This window comes from Parus major, chromosome Z, assembly GCF_001522545.3.
Source record: "Parus major isolate Abel chromosome Z, Parus_major1.1, whole genome shotgun sequence".
In the NCBI taxonomy this organism is placed as follows: domain Eukaryota; kingdom Metazoa; phylum Chordata; class Aves; order Passeriformes; family Paridae; genus Parus; species Parus major.
Window position 1 is genome coordinate 26310957 of NC_031799.1, and position 21296 is coordinate 26332252.

Below are 21296 nucleotides of genomic sequence, written 5' to 3' on the forward strand. Positions count from 1 at the left end.
GAAACAAAGTGGAGCAGGAACGGGGGAGAGGAGAGAGAGTGAAAGAAGACAGGAAAAGGAGGGCGTTACCACCAGCAAGCCAGGGAAGTGCTGTCCAAGCGGCGGGGGTGTGCTGGCTGCCTGCCCGTGCACGGGCAGGGTCTGAACGAGCCCGCGCAGCTCTTGGAGAGGCCTAGCTCCCCCGGCCGTCGACTGCATCGGGGCGGCACGGTTGGACGCAGGGGGCCAAAGCAGGGATGCAGAGAAGCAGGAAGGGCAGGGCATTGGTCAGGGACACAGGGAGGCAGCATAGGTGCAGGGGCGAGCAAAAGCCGTCGAGAGCAGAACCAAAAGGCAGGCTGAGGCTGGGGCAAAAAGCGTAATACTCAAAAAGCCCCGACTCAAAAGCAAGTTTCGAAAAGCAAGTCTCAAAAAGCCAAGCCGCAAAAGCACAGACTCAAAAAGCCACAAGCCAAAGACCCAAACTCAAAGGGCAAGTTTCGAAAAGCCGCGGGCAATGGTTACAAAGTTGCCGTTTACACTCCTGTTCCCCCCAAAGCCTTTCTGCTGACAAGCGACCACTGGCCCAATCCAACCTTTCACCATCTGATTGGAGAAGCCCCTCCAGAGAGTTCAGCGTCTCCTTCTGCCTGTCCCATGCAAGGTGTTGCCACAGAAAGTTCAGACAAGGCTTCTTCTAAATGCCTGCTGCACGTGGCACATGTGCAACCTCTCCCCCATGTGCCTCTGACATCCGTTGTTGAGGCGTAACAAAACTAAATTGGCTCCTCACAGCACCCTTGATGTCTTACTCTGTCTTCTGTCTTTCGATTACAGGGCAACAGCTCGCAATATGTGTATGCCTTCCTGCCTGTTCATTCAGGGCCTTTGTGACCTCTGCTCCGGGTTAGGACTTCACTAGTGTTACTGTGCAACTAACAGCTTCAGCAATGGAGTAAATTTACAATGTAGTTTGCATTATAACACTTAATTTTTAGTTGCTTGAAAAATATTAAACTTTTTGTTCTGGAAAGTTCTTTGTTTTGTGTTCTATGGCTGTGTACACAGACTGGGGGTTCCAAATGCTCTCTATTCTTCTTCTCATAAATATCTTTAAACCCCAAAGATAAAATGTCCCTTCCCACTCATATTCTGCTCCAACACGGTATGGCAGTGGCCTACTGCCTTCCAATCTGTATCCAGTTCTGGCAAAGGTGATCACGAGCTATTTTCCTTACTGTGATTTCTTTAGGCTTCTTTAAGCAGTGAGATGGGTTTTTCTTCCAGTGTTTTTCTTGAATGCAAACTTTCACTGCACAAATTTCAAGAAGCCTTCAAATTCTCAGAAGCTGACTTCGCAATTTGTAATGATATTATTTTAGTGTAGGGGCTGGACATAATCAAACATTTGCAGTAAAACAGATAAAATGTCCAATAGGAGATGGCTTTCCTCCTAGGTCACCTTTAAACTTTACTCGCTGCACTGTTTTACAGAGCCATTAAGAAGTATAGTTAAAAATGGCTTGCTGTTCCCACTCTGTTAGTTGTGAGTATTTATCCTTTATTTTTCTACTCATGATGCTGATAACTAAATGTAAGGACAGATTTATAAATAAAGACAATAGTTAACTAAACTACACTTAGGTATCACAGGTGCAATAACAGAAAATTCACATAACTGAAGCAAAAGCACCAACAGAAATAAGATCTATGCAGTCCAGTGGTGGATACTAATGAATAAAGGGAAAAAATGCCATGATTTCAACAGAATTATTTGAAATATTGATCAAGATGCTAACAGTATTGATTTAAAGCTAATGGACAATTCCAAATTCCAGTTTGGAATTTCAAATGTGTTCCTCAGAAACAAAACCCACTGTTGTGATTTTTACATTTCATAAAATAAATGACAGTGTCATTACACTTTATTTTCAAGTGGGACGGTCAACTCTTGGGGAAAGTCTATTCTCCTTTTGTCATCAGGAACACCATGATATAGTTATATTCCTTCCACCAGCTGGATTCCATGGCACTTTTATTAATGTCATGCACACACGGCCATGAAAACACTAAGCAGTCCAACAATTTAAAGAGTTGTATTTAATAAATGATTTATAAATTGTTTACAGGTTGAAGGTGAGAATTTAACCTTTTTGAGGCTGCTAGCATTTTGACCGCTGACCTCAAGTAGAGCCAAAATGTCACTGAGACCATTTTCAAGCACCATTCTCTGCTGTAAGTCTGCCTACGACAAATGGACATGAAGCAGACAGGTGACCAACAGGCTGTTCAATAAGTTGGGTACATACCAACTTCTTCTCTGGCACTTAAGGATGTTTCGTCATGTTGCTCTTATCCCTGCTGGCAATTTGTCTAAACTAAGAAGCCTTGCCTGTAACAGATGTCCAGGTGAGAGTTTTGCTTCTGCTCCTTTACAGTGTGGTGTGCAGGTATGTCCCTGCTTATTCCTCTGCAGTCCTGATAAACTCCTGACCTCCCTTGTCTCTCTGTCTTGTTGCTCATCCAACTTATGTCTCTTTTTTCCAGAGAGAATGGATGACCACACATCAGCTCAGCCACTGGAAATGTCCTGCACAGAGATTACCAAAGAGTCAAGTTCTTTATCTAAAAGCACTTACTGCCTACCTTTTGATTCTTGCTCCTGGGAGGTAGAAAACCTGAAACAGTGTACACTATTGTACTAATATTGTACACTACCTAGTTTGGGGTTTGTAAATGTCTTAATTCAAATACAGAATACAGATTAAATAATGTTTCCAGGGCAATACTCTGACTGCCTCATGAAAAAACAAAAAAAACCTTTAATGTTTTATGTTCTTAGGTATCTAGGTTTTCTAAACTTGGCAAGTTTGGTAACAGTCTTCTGGCCTCACCAGTTGTTTTTTATAATCTCTCACTAGTCTTTTCCTTTTTCTTAAGCTACATTTTCAGCTTTTTGTAAAGAAATCATTGGAACTGCAACAGTTAATGGCACCAAAGAACAATCCCTTTCTTTTAAAATATAGACTAATGTCTCAGAGTTTTTCTTCCTTCCCCCGGCATTTTGGCAGAAGTCTCTTGAGATGGTACAGTATGCTTTTACAGGACTTTAGTGCGCTGGAATAATGCTGTTAGGGATGGAGAAAAGATGGAGAAAACATTCTATTCGTTCTCCCATCCATCCATCCATCCATCCATCCATCCATCCATCCATCCATCCATCCATCCATCCATCCATCCATCCATCCCTTGGGTTATTTACCTATTAGCCTACTTTTAGATCTCCAGGGTTTTTTTAGATCTCTAGTTTGAGGGTACACTATTACTCAGAAGTGGCTGTTAAGCTGAAAGTAATTTAAATCAGCCAACAAAACTTGAATTTGGCACTGAATGAGCCATTGTGCGTCTGCTTCTCGGTATCTTCATAGATCAGTGGCAAGCACAACTTGTTTGTCACACAGATGCCATGCTGTTTGACTTAGCAGCAGTATAAACACATCACAATATGCAGTGAGAAGTACTATGTGGGATCTCATTATGTGGAACAAGAGGCAGGGCATTGCATCATCCCTAAGCAACCTGGCTCCACAGAGGGTGAGAGGCCAAAGTGAACTCTCCTCACTCTGCTGTATTACAGGGACTTGATGAATCAAAGACAGGAATGTCACAGCATTGACAGTGACATTGGCTTCAGGAAAAGAGGCACACCATACGTGGCAGACAGTGAGGCAGAGCAGAACTTTTGTTGGATAGTTGCAGTCCTAGACACAGTGTAGGGCCAGCAATGTATCTTTAAATTTATTTTCAATTCAGATAAGCATTTCTTCTTGTATGTGTCTGATTTGCCTCAATTTTTAGAAGATGCTTTCCTTCCCAGTCTTCTGGTGTTTTTGAAGCCTGCCCATTGTATTTACCTCTCTTCTAGCACTGGCTGTGCTCATTCTGTTGTGGCTGTTGTCATGTCATGATGCTTCTGCCCACTAATCAGACAGCGAAGGTGTTTCCTGTGGCTGTAAGCAGTCCCCTACACAGTGGGCTTCCAAGATTCATTGATAATATTACACTTAAAATCTTCTGGGAGACTAGTTGGTTTTTATTTTTAAACATGCTTCTACTTGCCAGTTGCTGTTCCCACGTGCAGCACAAAGTAAGATGATATGTATTTGGTGAGATGACAGTATGCAGCATTTGTCATTTTGCATTTTTCTTTAGACAACTCTCTTTTGTGCACTTTTTAAAAGATTGAGAAGCCCTCCCATTCCTTCACTTTCTCTCTACCTTAGAAAATATGTTTGCATTAACTATAATTAAGATCTAAGTGACTCCCTCAAAAGAGTCTTTAAGTATGCAGTTTAAATGCTTCACCATGTCAGAGGCACATTAACTGTGCTTCACGATAATTTCATTATTCTTCTTCATGCAGGGGTTTGCCATGGGCACTCAAGGTAAAATGTAGAAAGAATAGAAAGACAGTGTTGGTCAGAAGTTTTTCATTTATGTCCACTATGAGGACATTGGGGAAAAAAACCCCAAAACAAGTCAGTAACTTACAACTAATGAACTGTATGTTGGAACAACTAGACATCTAAATCTTTATCTAAAACACCTCGTATGATTTTTGGCTCTGGTTCAGAGGAGCTGAGCCCAGAAAGCAGCGTTATGCTCATCTAATCTGAAACCCAGAATTGCAAAAGCCATAGAACCTTCTCTTAAAGTATCTGCCCTGAACACAGTAAGTTTTACACAAGTTGCTCCAGCTTTTCTTTCCACATTTGGCACAGCAACTGTGAGATGTGAAGGGCCCATGGTATTCCTAGGTAACACCAGGACTCAGTGATTTGCAACAGTAAACTCGTAGAAGGACAACTCAGGCTGTGAATTAGGTCCCTGTTTGGGTAGTGTACTTGAACCTCTAAAAAAGCCTTGCAGGTTTGAGGTGCTGTGTCTTTATTTCTCTTAGTTTCATTTGCTCCTCACTATTATAAAATGGTTTTACAGGAGAGAAATGACAACCCAGACTGAAGATTTGGGTAGGAACTGTCTATTCATGTGGAGCAGAGAGCATTGAGACAGCACTGGCCACAGCCAGTCTGTACACATTGCAGAGAAATAGCTTCCTTCATTATGTGAATCAGACACAGCCTTTTGCACAAGCTTTACAAAAATTAGGCTCTCTGAGCTCATCACTATTCCAAAATTAGGATGATCTGGATTAGCTCATTGTTTCCCCTTGTGCTAATGCAGGGCACCAACTGTCACACTGGTCTCAGCTGGGCTGCATAATCAGTATCCTGCCCATCCTCAGCCATCCCAGTTTTGGTCCAGGTAATTGAGATACCCTGTGCTGGGGAACTTTTCTTTGGAAGAAAGGTGAAAAAGGTCTTTCAGATATCTAAGGCAGGCCTCAGGTTAGCATATCTTAGTGTTATCAGAAAAGCAACATGGCCAAGAGGCCATGCAATGTGAGTGATGTGAAATAAGATCAGAAGCTAATTTCAAACAAAATAAACAAAAAAGAGAGAGAGAGCGAGCCTGATTAAATATTATTTGTAGGAAATGGTAAGATTTTGAAGCTTATGAACTATCCATGCATATATTTTCAGTTCATGTGAATGAGTGTTACTTAACAATTCATATTTTAGAAAACTATGATTTGTGTATATGCTGAATAATAGCTCTTAGCATACTGCATCAAGCAACATTTTACTGAGGTAACTGACTTTTCTATTAACATTTTTCCTGAACTTGAGTACATTGAAAATTACTCAATTTGTGTGTGCCTAAAGTAGATCTCAAAGTCTTCCTTTCTCCTTTCATTCTTCTCTATGTTGTATATGGTTTCCCACAGCTAAAAATAACAAGATGCAAAAAGCAGAACTAGAACTGCTTCAGTATTTTCTTTTGATTGGCCTCTTCATTTTCAAAGCACACTGAACTTGTGTTTTGGGCCCCTTTTTTTTTATTATGAAGATTATAAACACACCGAAGGATGCATGTTACACCTTTTATCTATGGACAATTTGGCGTGTTTATTAGTTTTAGGTCCTTGCTAGCAGTCTACAGGCACACTGAAACACATACAAACCATGTCATTCATTGCAGATAATACAAGCAGGACCTGTGAGTTACACAGTGAGAGGTATATAGATATTCAAATACATATATTGATATTTGTGTATTTATATATAGGCAGCACAGTCGTAGCAGTCTGCAGTTACATTCCCTGTGTTTACTGGCAGCAGATCTACCTTCCCGAAGAACAACCCTTTTCTTACACCGTGTGAACAGAGCAGACACCAGCAAAGGCAGGTGACTCGCTGCCCCCAGGGCGGTGCCAATTTTCTAAGCCCATGCCACCCGCAGGCCGGCCACCCGCAACCCGCCCGTCTCACCGGTCCTTCCGACCTCGCCGAGGGACATGGGCGACAGCAGCAAATCCCCTTCCAGAAATGTGCTGCAAGTCGTCGGGCAGGCGGCTGGTCACCTCCAGGCCAGCGTCCAGCTTCTCCTTGTTGGCCTTGGTCAGCCTCTTGATCTTTACGAGGAGGTCGGGGCGGTCGTAGCGAAAATGCGGGTTCCAGAAGTGGTGCAGGGGCCCATCGGCGTAGCTGGTATCACCCCCCGATGTGGCCGGCCTCGGCCTGGACACGACCGCGCTGATGGCCGGACTCACCATCAGCTTGTGAAACCCGTATAGGTTGAGCTGGCGGATGATGCTGCCGAAGTTTTTGGTTTTGAAAAGCTCCTCCTCCCCGGCGGCGCTGGGTCCCAAGCTCAGCAGCTCCTGCTCGAAGAGTCCCTGGTCGATGAATAGCCCTTCGCCGCGGGCGTCCCAGCGCACCGACTGCACGCACGGGCTGTTGACCAGCAGCCATAGCTTCACGGGGAAGGTTCGGGGCCGGGGGATGACAGGGTGGGAGCGGGGCCAGGGGGCGGCGGAGGAGGGCCGGAAACCAGCCGGCAGCGGCAGCTTCGCCATCGCGCCGGGCGGCAACTGTCGCGACACGCAGCGGCGCGCGCCCAACGCCCCGGCGCCGCCAACGGCCGCAGCGCGAGGGCGGCACCGCCCCCGCCGTGCCCCGGCACGTGCCCGACGCGCGACGCGCAGCTCGTGCCGCGTCGGGCCTACCCCGCGGGCTCCCTCAGCCTCGCGTCCCTCGGCACCCGGACCGCGTCTCGCACCCCCGGTGCCCTCAGAGCCCTCCCGTCCCCGCAGGGGCAGACTCACTGCCCTCAGCGTCACTGAAAGGTCGGGAAGAATACAACTCTCTAACACTGTAATTTCAGTATTAGAAATCAGGTGTTAGTTTATTTCAGTGCTGGGTGAACGGGGCACCACCCCTCCTAACACATGCCAGCACAGTTCCAGAATTCTCATTCCTTTTCTCAGAATGCATTTACATATACAAGCTGTGCATGTTATAGCTGGGCATGTGTTTACAACCCAACCGTCTCAAGAGGGACTCAGGTGGTTATCTGGGGGATGGCCCCCACGGCACTTTATCCTTTCATGGCCACAAGTCCACCTGAGGACATGACTTAAAAGTTGACTCATGGCCTGCTGTCTTGGTTAAGCAATGTCTCTCCTTGGTAAGAAAACTTTTTTATGCTTCATGAAACTTTAAACAATGGCTCTCAGTTTCTTGTCACAACTGAGATACTGTAAACAATATGCTTTTTGATTTATGTCATCAATTTAATCATGTCCCCTCAGCGCCCCCAGCCCACACCCTAATGTCCTCGGGTCTCTGCCCCTGCCATCCCTCAGCCTTTCAGTCCTTCGGCCTCTGCCATCCCTGGCTACCGCAGACCCCTCATCCCCACCACTTCCTCTCAGTCCCCTCAGGCCCACCACCCCTCAGCTGCCCCCGGCCCCCACAGCCTCCTGTCCCTTCAGCAGGGTTCCTTCAGACCTGATGTCCCTGAGGAAGACTGTGTCCTGGTGCCACTAGCAGCTCCCATTCCTGTGAGTGACCTGGCTGAGGGGTAACTCAGGGTGGATTGGGGGAGCCAGGCAGGAAGAGGTTCAGAGCTGATGGGACATGGAAAACAACCCTGGTGCCAATGAGAGGGCATCCCTGCCTGGCCGTGGGCCATGGACATAACAGACTAGCTGTGCTCACTCCAGAGAGGTGCTGGGTGCTGCCTGGATCAATGGTAGCACAGACCATGAACCACACCTCAGACCCAAAGGTCACCTATGCCATGTGCATCAGAGCATCACCTCTGTCTGGGGAACCCATAATGAGCAGTGCAGATCAGTGACTGCAGATCCTCAGTAGCAGCAGGAAAAAAAGAGGAATGCTACATGGCAGAACAAAGGGAATAGGAGTGATGTAGTCTCCCTAAAATGGGGTAAGGGACTTTTGCAAAAGCCTCAGACACTTATGCTCTTGACTCAAAATGTGAGAGGGAAGTCGTGAAACATAAACCAGAATCTGGTTGCAATGTCCTGGGCACTGTTAATTAAAAGCAGCACAATTGCTGTAATGTGATATAGTGACCACCTGTCACCATGTGGTATATACTTGCTAGGTGCTGCACATTTAACTATCAAAAACTACACAGGACCCACAATTATGAAATGCTGAAGAAAGGCTCACAGACGCACATTATAATGCAATTGCTGTGGGTTGGTAATCAGAATCTGTTTGGGGGTTTTTTTGCCTTTATCCTCCATAAGGTCCTTAAATGGTTTTCTTTTGTAGTTGTTTTTTTGGGTTTTTTTTTTGCATGCATGCATGCTGGCTAACTTTGGGATTGAAGGTAAATACGTTCTATAATGGGGTATGAAGGAGACTGGTTTTCAGTCAGCAGTACATCAGAGAGAGACAGCTCAGCCATTATTTGTCAAAAGAGAAACAGTCTTGTAATATGTGGGCAATCTCTGGCTGAATTCAATAGGACCAGATTATCCAGCCAAGAAGGTACTGAGGAGTAAAGGGATTAATCCTCTGGTGTAGTATTGGATAGACTTTGGGATCACTGTCATTGCAAATAGGTTGCTTTTCCAGCAAAAGAGGCCTATGTGCAAAATAGCATGAGTAGCGGAGACAGTACTCCATCACCTGCAAATATTGTGGCTGTCTGCTCCATTTAACCTTAGCTATGGATACCTGTGCTGGCTGTGTGAGTAAAGCTTACAGAGAAATACTTACCAGTCTGCCTGGGCCAGCACTTTGACTCTTGCCCTGAAAAAAATTAATTGTTCCTTGGATTCACAGCAGGAAAATCAGACAAACCTGAATAAACACTGCTGACTTTGGTCAAGGTTGCAGCCAGAGAGAGAGGGTGGAAGCTGAATAAACTCACAGACTGATGCTGGGAAAGCTGTGTATGATGATTTTGCCTACATGTGGAACAGGAAGTACAATGGCTCTGCAGTTGGCAGGAGTGAGGTGGAGCAGCAGCCAAGACTAGATCTGGCAATTAAATTTTACTAGAAGTAGTTGCTCCTAGGTTACAAAGCAGGTGGCCTGCCACTGGGCCAGCAGAGATACAGCTTTGCTGCCCTAAGCCACATCACATAGCCATTCGCAATTCGGAGTCCAGCCAGTGATCTCTGTGAAGTCGATCAGAGAGAGGAGTTCAACTTGCTTTGTAAGAAATAGGCCCAACAAATTGTCAGAGGTCACAAAACACTATTTTGTCATGCTGGAGTTTTCACATATGAGGGGCTTTTTATCTTTAACAAAATACTCAAAATAAGTGAACCATGCAAGCTCGGTCTGCTCAGGCACAAGCTCGTATTTTCTAATGTATTGAAGCATCCAATGCAATAGTCTGGAAGCAATGTCTGAGACTTTTTCTACTAGCTAATCAAAAATCTCTGATTTGCAAACTATCTCAGATAAATTACTGTTTACTCAGGCAAAATCTTGAAAACTAATTGCACATTCCTGTGGTATAGCTATATTCAGATTTACTTGTGGGGGTCATTTATCTCCTCAACTAAAGCTGCAGAATCAGAACAGATGTCTGGAATTCTAAAGTCAGATTAAGTTTACTTATACCGTGTTTCACAGCCTTTCAACAGTTCTTTCATCCCATGTGCCCTGATGTCCTTTCTTTGACAATTCACAAGCAAAATCAGAGTCACTGGTCTAGTGGCAGAAGGGTCCCAAAACCAACCTTCTTATTATAATGAGTAGTAACTCAGAGCTATGCCACCCCTTAGTTTCTTCCATAAGACAGGTATGGTGGCATTTTCTTATTTCTTAAGGCATTTGAGTACAGGAAGAGGTAGAAATACTCAGTTGTTGTTATGAGACTGCACAAGACAAATATTTTCTTGCTGCCGTATCAAGACAGAGTCTACATTTCAGGAATCTGCGAAACTCTGAAAATCCCCTACTTCCATGAAGAACTTCCACCCTGAAAATCTCTGTGGTTAGCCACATTTGCTCTAGATGAGGTAACATATCTTTAAAGATATGATATTGACAAACTTCAAAAGGTCAAATTAATGCCTAGAGGAATCTAGAGGATCTAGATAAGGCTTTGATCTATCTAACTTTAATTATGGATTGCAAGATGTGGTTACTCACAAGCCACAAGTCCACAGTTTTCCACAGGCAGTTAAAGAATCTCCAAATAACCAGATTGAAGTTACCCACTCTGAGAGCAAAGCAAGCAAACGTTATATATATTCCCTGATAGGTCAAAAGGCAAATGCTGCATTGTCTGTGATAAGGGGTAGTCATTTACCTGAAACACAGTTTTGGAAGAAGTAGAAATAGTCCAAAAACTCAATCATCTGATGCTTGAATAGAAAAGAAGAATAGAAGCAAGCAGAATTCTGTCTAGCTGCTTTGGTGAGCAATATTTGTTTATAAAAGCCTTTTTTTCAGGCCACCATAAGAGAAGAGAGCAATTAATGAGATGATTCCTGGTACTTTTTCCACTGTGAGTATCTGATTCATTGTACAGCTAACAATGCTTCATTGAGCACCAGAAAATACATTTCTGAAGGTGGGGGAGGGCAGTATCTACTGTCAAAGATGTAATTTCAAGTGCCACCTGTTCCAACTATATGCACTAGAAATGCTTCCTTGCAGTGCTGCAAGTGGGCCTTAGTCTTTCACTAATCATTCTAGTGTGATTTAGAGCAGGATTTTTCCTTTTCTTCTATTTTGAATAATTTGTTTGCCATGTAGTAGTATACTTACTTGCCTTGCTTGCTTCTTGGTAAAATTGGAAATGTCACTTTTCCAGTGAATTTTTAATATTGGGAGACCCTTGAAGCCCAATGCAACCTAAAACTGCTCTGACAACAACCAGAAACTATGCACCTCAGCCAATTTATTGTATATAATTATAACTTCTGCAAAACCTCATACTGCTATTTGAAAATTGATTTTATGCTGTTCCTGTCTACTCAAGTTGGCATTTAATGAGTCAGTGCACCTCCTTCTTTGTACAAAAAATCTTGGAGAGCATGAACCTGGTGTAAATTTACCAGATTTGCAGAAAGAGAAGGCCACACTCCTTTTCTGATTACAGATATATTTATTTTTACTTTAGTTTTGCTAATTCTGTGTCCACACCCATGTAATGAGAATGTACACTCATGTAATGAGAATATCATTACATTTCAACTATAGTTTTATGTGAATAAGACTTAAAGAGAATGAGCTACGTAAATAAAAATAAAACAGTGAAGAAAAGGTTGTGATGACACATGAATTCTGATCCTTTAGATTTCTACCATAACAACAAGAAGACTGAAATTATCATATCATCATAACCTCGGCAAAAGAGTTTGCTTTCCAGACATCTGTATTAAAAAGCTGCAATTTGCTTTCAGCACAAAAGAACTTAATCCTATAAACACATGCAAGTGTAATGCCACCCATGCACCTTCCAGGTATAAACCTGAAGTCAGCTGAAGCTGACTGAAGTCAATGGCAGTAGAGTTAACTGATGATGTTGTTGGACACAAAAAATTCAACATATCCACACTGTAGCATCGAACTTTTCACTTGCATCCTATGTGAGCCCTTCCATTAATATTAAAAAAATCCCCAGACCAAGAAATTGTTAATTTTGAATTTTTCTCTGCTTCCAGCAGGTCTTTCACATGCAAGAATGTGTGTATAAAAGGAAACACCAAGAGAACAGTAGCTACAGATCAGTCTTCTAAGTAATACAATGCAAGACAGAAGCCCATATCAGCTGTGATTAGTGATCAATTTATGCCTTCTTAAATGACATGTTAGATGACTGAAAACACAAGTCCATATGCCAACACTAATACTGATTCATTTACATTGCTGACCAAAAACCAAGCACAACTGTAAAACATCTATTCCATCAATCCTTTCAAAAGTTACTGAGATACATTTTGAAAAACCAAACAAAGCAACAACAGGCACTGCATGTCTAGAACAGCTCCAGATGGGTCTCATTCATCCACCTCACTAACTACTTTCAATACATACACCAATTTCAGGTGGGGTTTTTTTTCACCATCTTTCGCCCACCTAGATTCAAGCAGTTGGTTTTATTTCAAAATTTCAGCTGTGCTGTTGCCCTGTAAAGGCATGAATTTTAAAGATAGATTGCTTTCAAGAAAGTCAGTAAAGGTGTCCATGCAGACTTCACTTGAGCATCTTAATCCAGTCTACCTACAAATAGCAGAGCCAGAGAGAATTTTTTCAGGGCTAACCATGGACAAATGTCTGGACAAATTTGGATTTTCTCAGCAGCACAGTAGATCCGAAGGCACTGCTGTGCTCTGCTGCCGTCTCAGAAAAGCAGTCCAACTAGCAGCAGCAGGAAAACAAACTTAAAATGTTCGTGCAGCTAGAGATTGGCTTTCTGTTACTTCCCTTCCAGCTGGTTATTTTGTCTCTCCTATTTGGCTTTATAGCAAGAAAAGACCCTGTCCTTCAGGTAAAGGGGGAAAGACCTCTTCTGATCATCCCTGCCTGAAGTTGCAAACTCAAGAACAGGGAACAGAAACGATCTTGACATGCCAGTCTGCGTTTCCCTGACGGAGCAGCTTCCGCCAGCCGAGAAGCCGTTTCCCCGTTGCTGGACTCGCTGCTAGCCGGGACACCTGTGCCGGGGCAGCGCTTCCAGCGGCTGCCGGCTGACCCTCCCCTGGAGTGCCAGAAGATCCTCCAGGATGTTCGCCAGCAGCACCTACGTCCTCGCACAGCCAGTGCTCCAAGGGCTGAAGTGACCCCTGCCTGGCCGGGGCTCCCGCTGCCGAGCCCGGCATCCCCCGGCGCAGCGCGGAGCCCCAAGCCACCGCACACCGGGAGAAACGCGGCCCCGGGGCCCCCCGGCCCCGCTTCACGGCCACCGCCAGCACTTGGGGAAGGCGACGGAAGACCACGGGAGCCTCTCGCTCCGGGGCTGCGTGAAGTGCTGACAGCCCGTGAGCCACAGCACCTCTGCCGGCCGAGCCGTCAGCAGGAAGTGCCCAGTGACCGTAGGGACCAGCTGCTTCCCGGCGGAGTGAGATGCGGAGTCCGCCCCTGGGAGAAAAAGCTGAGAGGCTTCGGTACCTACCTACCGAATATTACAGTAACCTCCGCGTCCCCCTCTCTCTAGCTGCAGGACGTTCTGGCCGGGGCTGGCGAACTGCAGTCCCGTCGGCAGCTCCTCCCTAGCGCGGAGCATCCTCACGCTTCAACTCTGCTACTGCGGAGACAGCACAGCCGCGATCCCGCGCCTCCCGCCCGTCACCCCCGTCCGTGTCGCTGCGCCCAGGGGAGGAAGCGGGGCACGCGAGGCGAGGAGGCGGTGACACCGTGAGACCCCTCCTCCCTCCCTCCGTGTATCCCTGCTGAATGAGCACGGCCCTTGGGGGCAGCCTCGTGTTAAGACCGGAACTCGAGGTTCGCAGCACCCCTTGCGAGCTCGGCTTCCCTCTCCCTGGCGTTTTTCCCTTTGCTTTATTTTCGAGGAGCGTAAGGGTGTAACTATGATGTCCAGCAGTGGATGTCGCTGTTTTGCTATAAAAGTTTTTCCTGGATTGTGTGGGGTTTTTTTTTGAGTTCGGTAGTGCCACCCCCGCCCCGTCGTGGTAAAAGGAGAAAAAGCCAACCAAACAAATCCCCAGTTAATTAATTTCGTATATACGCCTCTGTGTCAAAAATACAGTAGGAAGGTTAATTAATCAATATTTGAGAAGTGCTCTTGGGTTTACAAGTACCGTATGAATTTTAAGTTGGCCTCAGCTCACTGTATTTCCAGACATTTGTAGCATGTATGTCAGTAATGTCTGGGCCCAAATGGTTACTTGGGCTGTCCTGTCTGGAAAGGAAGCAGATGTACCCATCCTGACTGCATTCAAAGGACTGTATGATTGTACGAAGTGATGATATCCAGCTACATAGAGAACTGTTCATCAGAGAATTGCTCCCCTGAGCTTCTTTAGCCACAAAATGTACAGAAGTGGCACACACATTGCTGAACCTCTGTTGCACTAATTACTGAGAGGTTTCATCTATAACAATTACCTCTTGATTGTTCTGTGAGGGAATTTGATGTTAGCCCTGTGTGAAGGAGGAACCAGGCTGTCTGCATGTGCCATCAGGTGCATAGTGCACTGCACACAGTACTGCAGCATTAAGCAGGATTATTTACACCCAGAAACAGTTTCACAGCCTCTTAATTAACATCTAGTCCAAATAACAGAGATTTCTGGGCTGTCAAATTTATTATTGCAGTGAAAGGTTGAATAAAGACAGGTAAGGCAACACTGCATTTGTTTAGCACAGAAGAAGGTATCTACAGGTAGCTGAAATACAGGGCAAATGCCAGCTAAGAGTTGTAGAATTCCAGTGAATAAGCAGGAAAGTGACACGCAGAGAGATTTTACATCTCCTAGATGTGAGAACTTAATGACACACCAGTAATAAAATGGAGCAACAGGCAAGATGTTGTTGTTGCTCACAGTGCTCTGAAGAAGATGGTGGCAAGGCTGGTTTGGAGTTTTTTCACACATACAAGGAGACAGAAGAGCATCTTTTTTTACCAGGATCTTTACTGGACGACTACCTCACCTCAGCAGAAGTGTGACATTGATCACCTAGTCCTTGGCAGCTTCTCACACACCTTAAAGATAAACAGTGTCCCGCAGAAGAGGCCAACTTCAGGCAATGGCTGTCGCTGCTTTTACTCCCTCAGCTTCAGCTTGCAGCCTTGGTTCCAGCTTCAGGCACCACCACTAAACCACTGAACGGCTATATGCCTGTGGCTCCAGTACTAGATTTAGCTTCAAGAGTGAGTGTAAGGCAACAAGCTTGCTTCCTGAACCAAATATATGTGTTTTTAAGGAAGGAAGTGGGGAACGGGGACATGTGGGGAAGAGTTATGAGATAATTTCTGTATTGCAGCCCTTTATCAAACATACAGTGGGCAAATGTGTTTTCTGAAGGCATAAATTATTTTTAATTATCAAACAAAGTATGAGGCAACGTGTCTGAAAAACCCTCCTGTATTCCTAAAATTTTGAAGAATACCACCTAGTGTGAACTTGGACTACTGAAGAGAGAAAATTTTGATCATTCCTTTTAGCCTTTAATGCACATGTTGAATTCTTTGGCAAATCAGAAAAAAAACCAAAACAAAATAACACTAGTGATAATCAATTAATGTACTGCCTTTTTAATTTCCTATCATTTTCCTATCCAGATTCCAATCAGTCTCTTTAAACTATGGTGTTATTCAAGATTGTGAGGGAATAACTTCAAGGGTTATTGCTCAAACAAGTCACTACAATATCCCTCATATGGTCAATTCCATCACAGTTTGCCTGTAAATACTATACAAGATGTTGCTCACCTGAAACTGCTACCTTGTTGTGAATGCTTTTTTGTGTGTGCACCATTTTGGTTTCAAAACTGGTCCGTGGAAGTAATAGGACAACAGTTTTTAATTCAGTTTTGTCTTTCATTGGCCAACAACAAAGTCAGCAGTATCTGTAGTATCAAATTAATGCTACCAACAAGCTCATCACTAATCCTGTAGACACTAGATTTTCAGTGTCTCTTGCTAAATCAAATATTTTGTACTTAAAACCAAATATAAGTCCAGAGGTGCAACAATATGTTCTATTAAACATTATTGTTGAGCTGCTGCTTTGACATTGAAGACTAGAACAGATCAACCAGCATTTGTTCTGTGGGCATACTCTGTGCTGTAACACGGAACTGGGTTTGAATGTCATAGTCTTTCCCATCTGGACTGTTGTCACTGCTTTTAAAGTCGAGAGCAACTGCAGTTACAAACCTGCTTAGTGGGTTTAAAGGTATCAGGTTTGGTGGTATTAAATGGGTTATTTCCCCTTCAGGCACCACAACAGGATTTGGATTACCTATTTGAGCACTTTTTAATTTTTAACAGAAAGAAAAGTCCATCCACACTTTAAGGACATTTAATTTAAATCAATTAAATTCTCTTTAACAGGATTGATTGATCAGTAAAGCTTGATTGGGGTACGTTATTCAGCATGGATGTTGTTAGCTATTCTGTCAACTTTGTCAGCAGAAACATCCAAAACCAAGGCTTTTTTTGTCTACTTGTTGGTGTTGTAAAGCATGGATTTGAATTCGCCATAATAAATGAATGGAGGTAAAGTGTGCAGATAGAAGAATTATGCTTCCCAAAGACACACAAAACAGTCCAAGTTCACAGGAAAGGAATGTGGTCATTTATGTGGTGATGATTACAGCTGTCCCATTTTCTCACAATTTTAATTATTGCACCTTTTAATTTGGGCTGTTTGTCTTTCTTGGGTGAAACTGGAGGAAGAAGGGAAGTCTAAATTTTTCTCTGGCATTGGAAACCTGTTGCTAAAGGACACAAAACAATTCACATGAACACTTTTCAGTGTTAGAACAGGAAAGAAGTAACTTTTATTCTCTGACTCCAGTGTTTATAGATTCTCAACAATGACCAGGGATTGGATAATTAAGTTACCACCTTCCCAAGCACACTAGTCATGCAAAACATCCATCAAAAGACATTTCTTAGAAGGAATGTGATAAACAACCTATGTTTATAGAATTTTCATGGGAAAGTAACTAAAACTATAAAAACATTTTCAGAAGGCTTTAGTTTTCAGGGCAACAAGAAACCATGTAAGACCAGGGAAATCAATTGGTGAAGTGATTGCTACTGTTCTGAGCAAGTCACCTTGTCATTCACATGGACCAGTAAATTCAGTGCCTGTGTTGCAATGACACAGTTTGTGATCCTAACTTCAACATGTTATTGCAGCTTTTTTAGCTGTTTCTGACACTCTGCCAGGACACCATTTATCGTGGGGAAAGGTAACATCCAGCTGCAGAATATTGTGACAGCAGTCTTGTAGTATCTCTTCCATCTAGATCTTTTGAAAATAAGTCTGTTTTACTAACAAGTAGGTTACCAAGTAAGTACTGACCAACTACATCTGCCATGAACTCTGAGCATAAAAGCAGCAGCAGCTCTTGTATACAGTGTGCCTGTGGCAAATACATAGTTACTCTTACTAGAACAGTTCTGCTTATAAAACATTTCGAATAAAATGTAAGCAGTAGCACACTTTGGTCAAGAAGGGATTGTTTAGGTTTTTGCACAGGAAAGTCCTACATGTTAGGTTAGTTAATGTATTGGAAAGTACATGTACAATGCAATTTAGCAAAATTTGAAATGAGACCAGTAGAACCAAGTCAGAATAAAAACTCTAGCATTCTGTTAACAGTGCCAAAAATAGATCTAGGTTTCTGCTTCCTCCATGCCACGGTCAGATGCTTTTGTGGAAAAATAACTAGCTCACATTTCATGTGGTTTTTGGCATAGACCTTGATACAGGATTAAACAACTGATGCACACTGGATTGCTGCAGACTCTATGTGATTTTACATAATAAAGTGAATGTTTTAGGTAAGTCAAATTATACATATATGTTATAAAATAACTCAATGTAGAATGTATCTTACTTATCTGACAATAACATTGTGCAGAAAACTACCGTTCAGAAGTAATAGAAATAATTTATTACTTTTCTTACACTTCCGTTTTCTTACAGTACCCAGTGTTTTCAAGTTTCTCCTACATTTTACCTGTCCTTCATGCTTAGGGGTATGGATCTGTGGATCTGTGTTACTGTGAGCAAAACTTTCGTAGTAAAATCAGTTAAATTACTATGAATAGCAGAGGTTGAATTTTGCAAGCTCTTCCTGGTAGCATTATCAGTGGAAAAGAGCTGAGCAATGTAGGTTGTTGGCTGTATCAAGAGTTGGTTGGTGTGTAGATGATCTAGGTCCCTCTACAGATTGTTTTCCCATGTATGTGTTAGAGAAAAACCTATTTAGTCTCAGCAAGGCACCTGCTAGAAAAGAAAGCCTCATCTCAATTAGCAAACCAATTAGGAGTATTCTGTAACCATAGAATAACATGAGGTAGCACTCTTAGGAAGTTATTTGATTGTACTGAAATTGATGATTATGATGAAGATGACAAGGTTGAGTGCCTACAGTAAGACAGGGGGAAGATCAGTGGTGTGAAATCATGGTGGGAATCTATTACAGACAGCCCAACCAGGAGGAACAGGCATGATGAAGTGTTCTTCAAGTGGCTGGCAGAAGTGTTGTGGTTGCTCTTTTATGTGAATATAACTTCAGCTTGCCAAATGTCTGCCAGAAATAGAACACAGCAGAGAGGAAGCAGACCAGGGTGTTTTTGGAGTGTGTGGAAGGTAACTTCTTGACACAGTTGGTTAAAGAGCCTTCCAGAAGAGATGCCTTTCTAGACCTGTTTTTTTGTGTGTGTGTTTATGCTCATTCTGGCAGGGGTAGAGTTAACTTTCTTCATAATAGCTGGTAGGGGCTGTGTTTTGGATTTGTGCTGAACACAGGGTTGGTAACACAGAGATATTTTTGTTATCGCTGAGCAGGGTTTGCACAGAGCCAAGGCCTTTTCTGCCTTCAGAAGTAGTTTGGGGACTGAGGGTGCTTGGAAGGCTGGGAGGAGACAGAGCCAGGACAGGTGACCTCAACTGACCAAAGGGAGATTCTAGACCACGTGGCATCATGTTTAAATGCAAGTGGTTCTTATTGGATTGTGTGCATGGCTTTTGCTTTTCCTCTTAAATTGCCTTTATCTCCACAAGTTTTCTGGCATTTACCCTTCCAGTTCTCTCCCTGATCCTGCTGGTGGGGGAGTGAGCAAGTGGCTGCCCAGGTTTGGCTGATGGCTGGGCTTAAACCATGACAATGAGCAAAGAAGAACTGGTGGGTAATGCAGTGGTTGGTGGCTGTCTTGGGCAGAGAGACCATGAAATATTAGAATTTTCAGTTCTGAGTGGAGTAAGGAGGGGCACCAGCAGAACTTCTGCCTTGGACTTCCATTTAGCAAACCTTGGCCTGTTTAGAACATTGATTCACAGAGTCTCTTTGGAGTCAGTCCTGAAGGACAGAGGAGTCCAGAAAGGCTGGGTGTACTTTAAAAATGAATTATTAAATATGCAGGATCAGGCTGTCCCTTTGTCTAGAAAGACAAAAACATCAGGAAAATAGACCAGCCTGGTTAAAGAGAACTTGGGGAAAAAAAAGAGAATATAATTTCTGGAAGGAGAGTCATATAACTTGGGAGGATGCAAGGATGTTGCAAGATCATGTAGGGAGAAAATTACAGGGGCCAAAGCCCTATTAGAACTTGATTTGGCCAGATCAGTTAAAGACAGCAAAAAAAGTTTGTATAAATACAGTGATAGCAAAAGGAGGGTCAAGGAGTGTCTTCATTATTTGTGGAATGCAGAGGGTATAGTGAGTGACAGGGCATGAGAAGGCTTTTTTGCCTTGGTCTTGAATATCATTCTCAGTTGTCCTTGGGATACCCAGCTTGAGAAATTACCAGAGCCGGAAATTGGTTGATAGGAAGACGAGTGATGTCCCCATTATCCAGGAAGAAATGGTTAGTAACCTGCTGTTCCAATTAGACACAAGTCTATGGACCCTGGTGAGATCCACCCCAGAGTAATAAGGGAACTGGTAAAACAACTTGTCAAACCACTCTCAATCATCTATCAGCAGTCCTTGTTACCGTAAAAGTTCTAGGAGACTGGAAATTAGCAAATGTAATGACCATCTGCAAGGAGGCTTGGAAAGATGATTCTGGGAACTACAGGGCTGTCACTGTCAGTCTTACCTCAGTTCTGGGCAAGACTATGGAAGAGATGCATGAAGCCCATTACACAGCACAGGCAGGGCAACCAGGGCATCAAACCCAGCAATCATGGATTTACAAAAGGCAGGTTCTGCTTGACCAACCTGATCTCCTTCTATGACACAGAAATCTGCTTAGTAGATGAAGGAGGCTGTGGGTGTTATCTATCTAGATTTCAGTAAAGCATTTGATACCATTTCCCACAGAATCCTTCTAGAAAAAATGCTTGTGGCTTGGATAAGTGGACTCTTTGATGGGTGAAAAACTGCCAGGACAGCTGGGCCCAGAGAATGGTGGTGAATGGAATTAAATCAAGCTGATGACCTTTCACCAATGATGTTTCCCAGGGCTCTTTTTGGGGATGATTTAAAGATGTTTGACATCTTTATCAATTATCTGGGTGTTGCAATTGAGTGTCTCCTCAGTCAGTTCATGGACAACACCAAGCTGTGTGGGAGTGTTGATCTGCTGGAGGGCAGGCAGGCTCTGCAGAGGGATCTGGACAGGCTGGATCATGGGCCAAGGCCGTGCTGTGAGGTTCAACAAGGCCCAGAGCTGGGTCCTGCCCTTGGGTCACAACAGCCCTAGGCAGTGCCACAGGCTGGGGCAGAGTGGCTGGAAAGCTGCCCAGAGGAAAAGGCCCTGGGGGTGCTGGTGACAGCAGCTGAACAGGAGCCAGCAGTGCCCAGGTGGCCAAGAAGGCCAATGGCATCCTGGCCTGTGCCAGCAATAGTGTGGCCAGCAGGAGCAGGGCAGGGGTTGTCCCCTGTACTCAGGGCTGGTGAAGCTTGAATCATGTGTTCAGTTTTTGGTCCCTCACCTTAAAAAGGACATTGAGGAGCTGAAGCTTGTTCACAGAAGGGCAACACAGTTCGTGAAAGCTTTAGACCATGTCATATGAGGAACAGTTTTGAGAGATGGGTTTGATGAGACTTGAGGAGGCTCAGGGTGGACCTCACTGCTCTCTACAGCTGCCTGAAAGGAGGCTGCAGTGAGGTGAGGGTTCATCTCTTTTGCTGTGCTTGCAGTGAGAGGACAAGAGGGAATGACCTTAAGCAGAAAGAGGGGAGATTCAGATACTAGAAAAATTTTTTCGCTGTTAGGGTGGTCAGAGATCAGACCAGTTTGCCCACAGAGGTGGTGAAGTGACT

At 43.9% G+C, this 21296-nt stretch overlaps 1 protein-coding gene and 1 long non-coding RNA gene across 2 annotated transcripts; one reads left to right on the top strand and one right to left on the bottom strand.

The window, feature by feature from the left end:
- Positions 1–231: 231 nt before the first annotated feature.
- On the bottom strand, positions 232–6976 carry HSF5 (heat shock transcription factor 5). The gene is made up of 2 exons (XM_015652181.2): positions 6372–6976; positions 232–2569 (listed from the first exon to the last, which is right to left on the bottom strand). Exons 1-2 carry the CDS (start codon positions 6956–6958, stop codon positions 2353–2355), a joined length of 804 nt encoding a protein of 267 aa, XP_015507667.1. The 5' UTR covers positions 6959–6976; the 3' UTR covers positions 232–2352.
- An 89-nt stretch (positions 6977–7065) lies between these two features.
- On the top strand, positions 7066–12129 carry LOC107215756. Its single transcript, XR_001525235.2, has 3 exons — positions 7066–7228; positions 10830–10884; positions 12047–12129. It is a non-coding gene; the product is annotated as an uncharacterized LOC107215756 (long non-coding RNA).
- The last annotated feature ends 9167 nt before the right edge of the window (positions 12130–21296 follow it).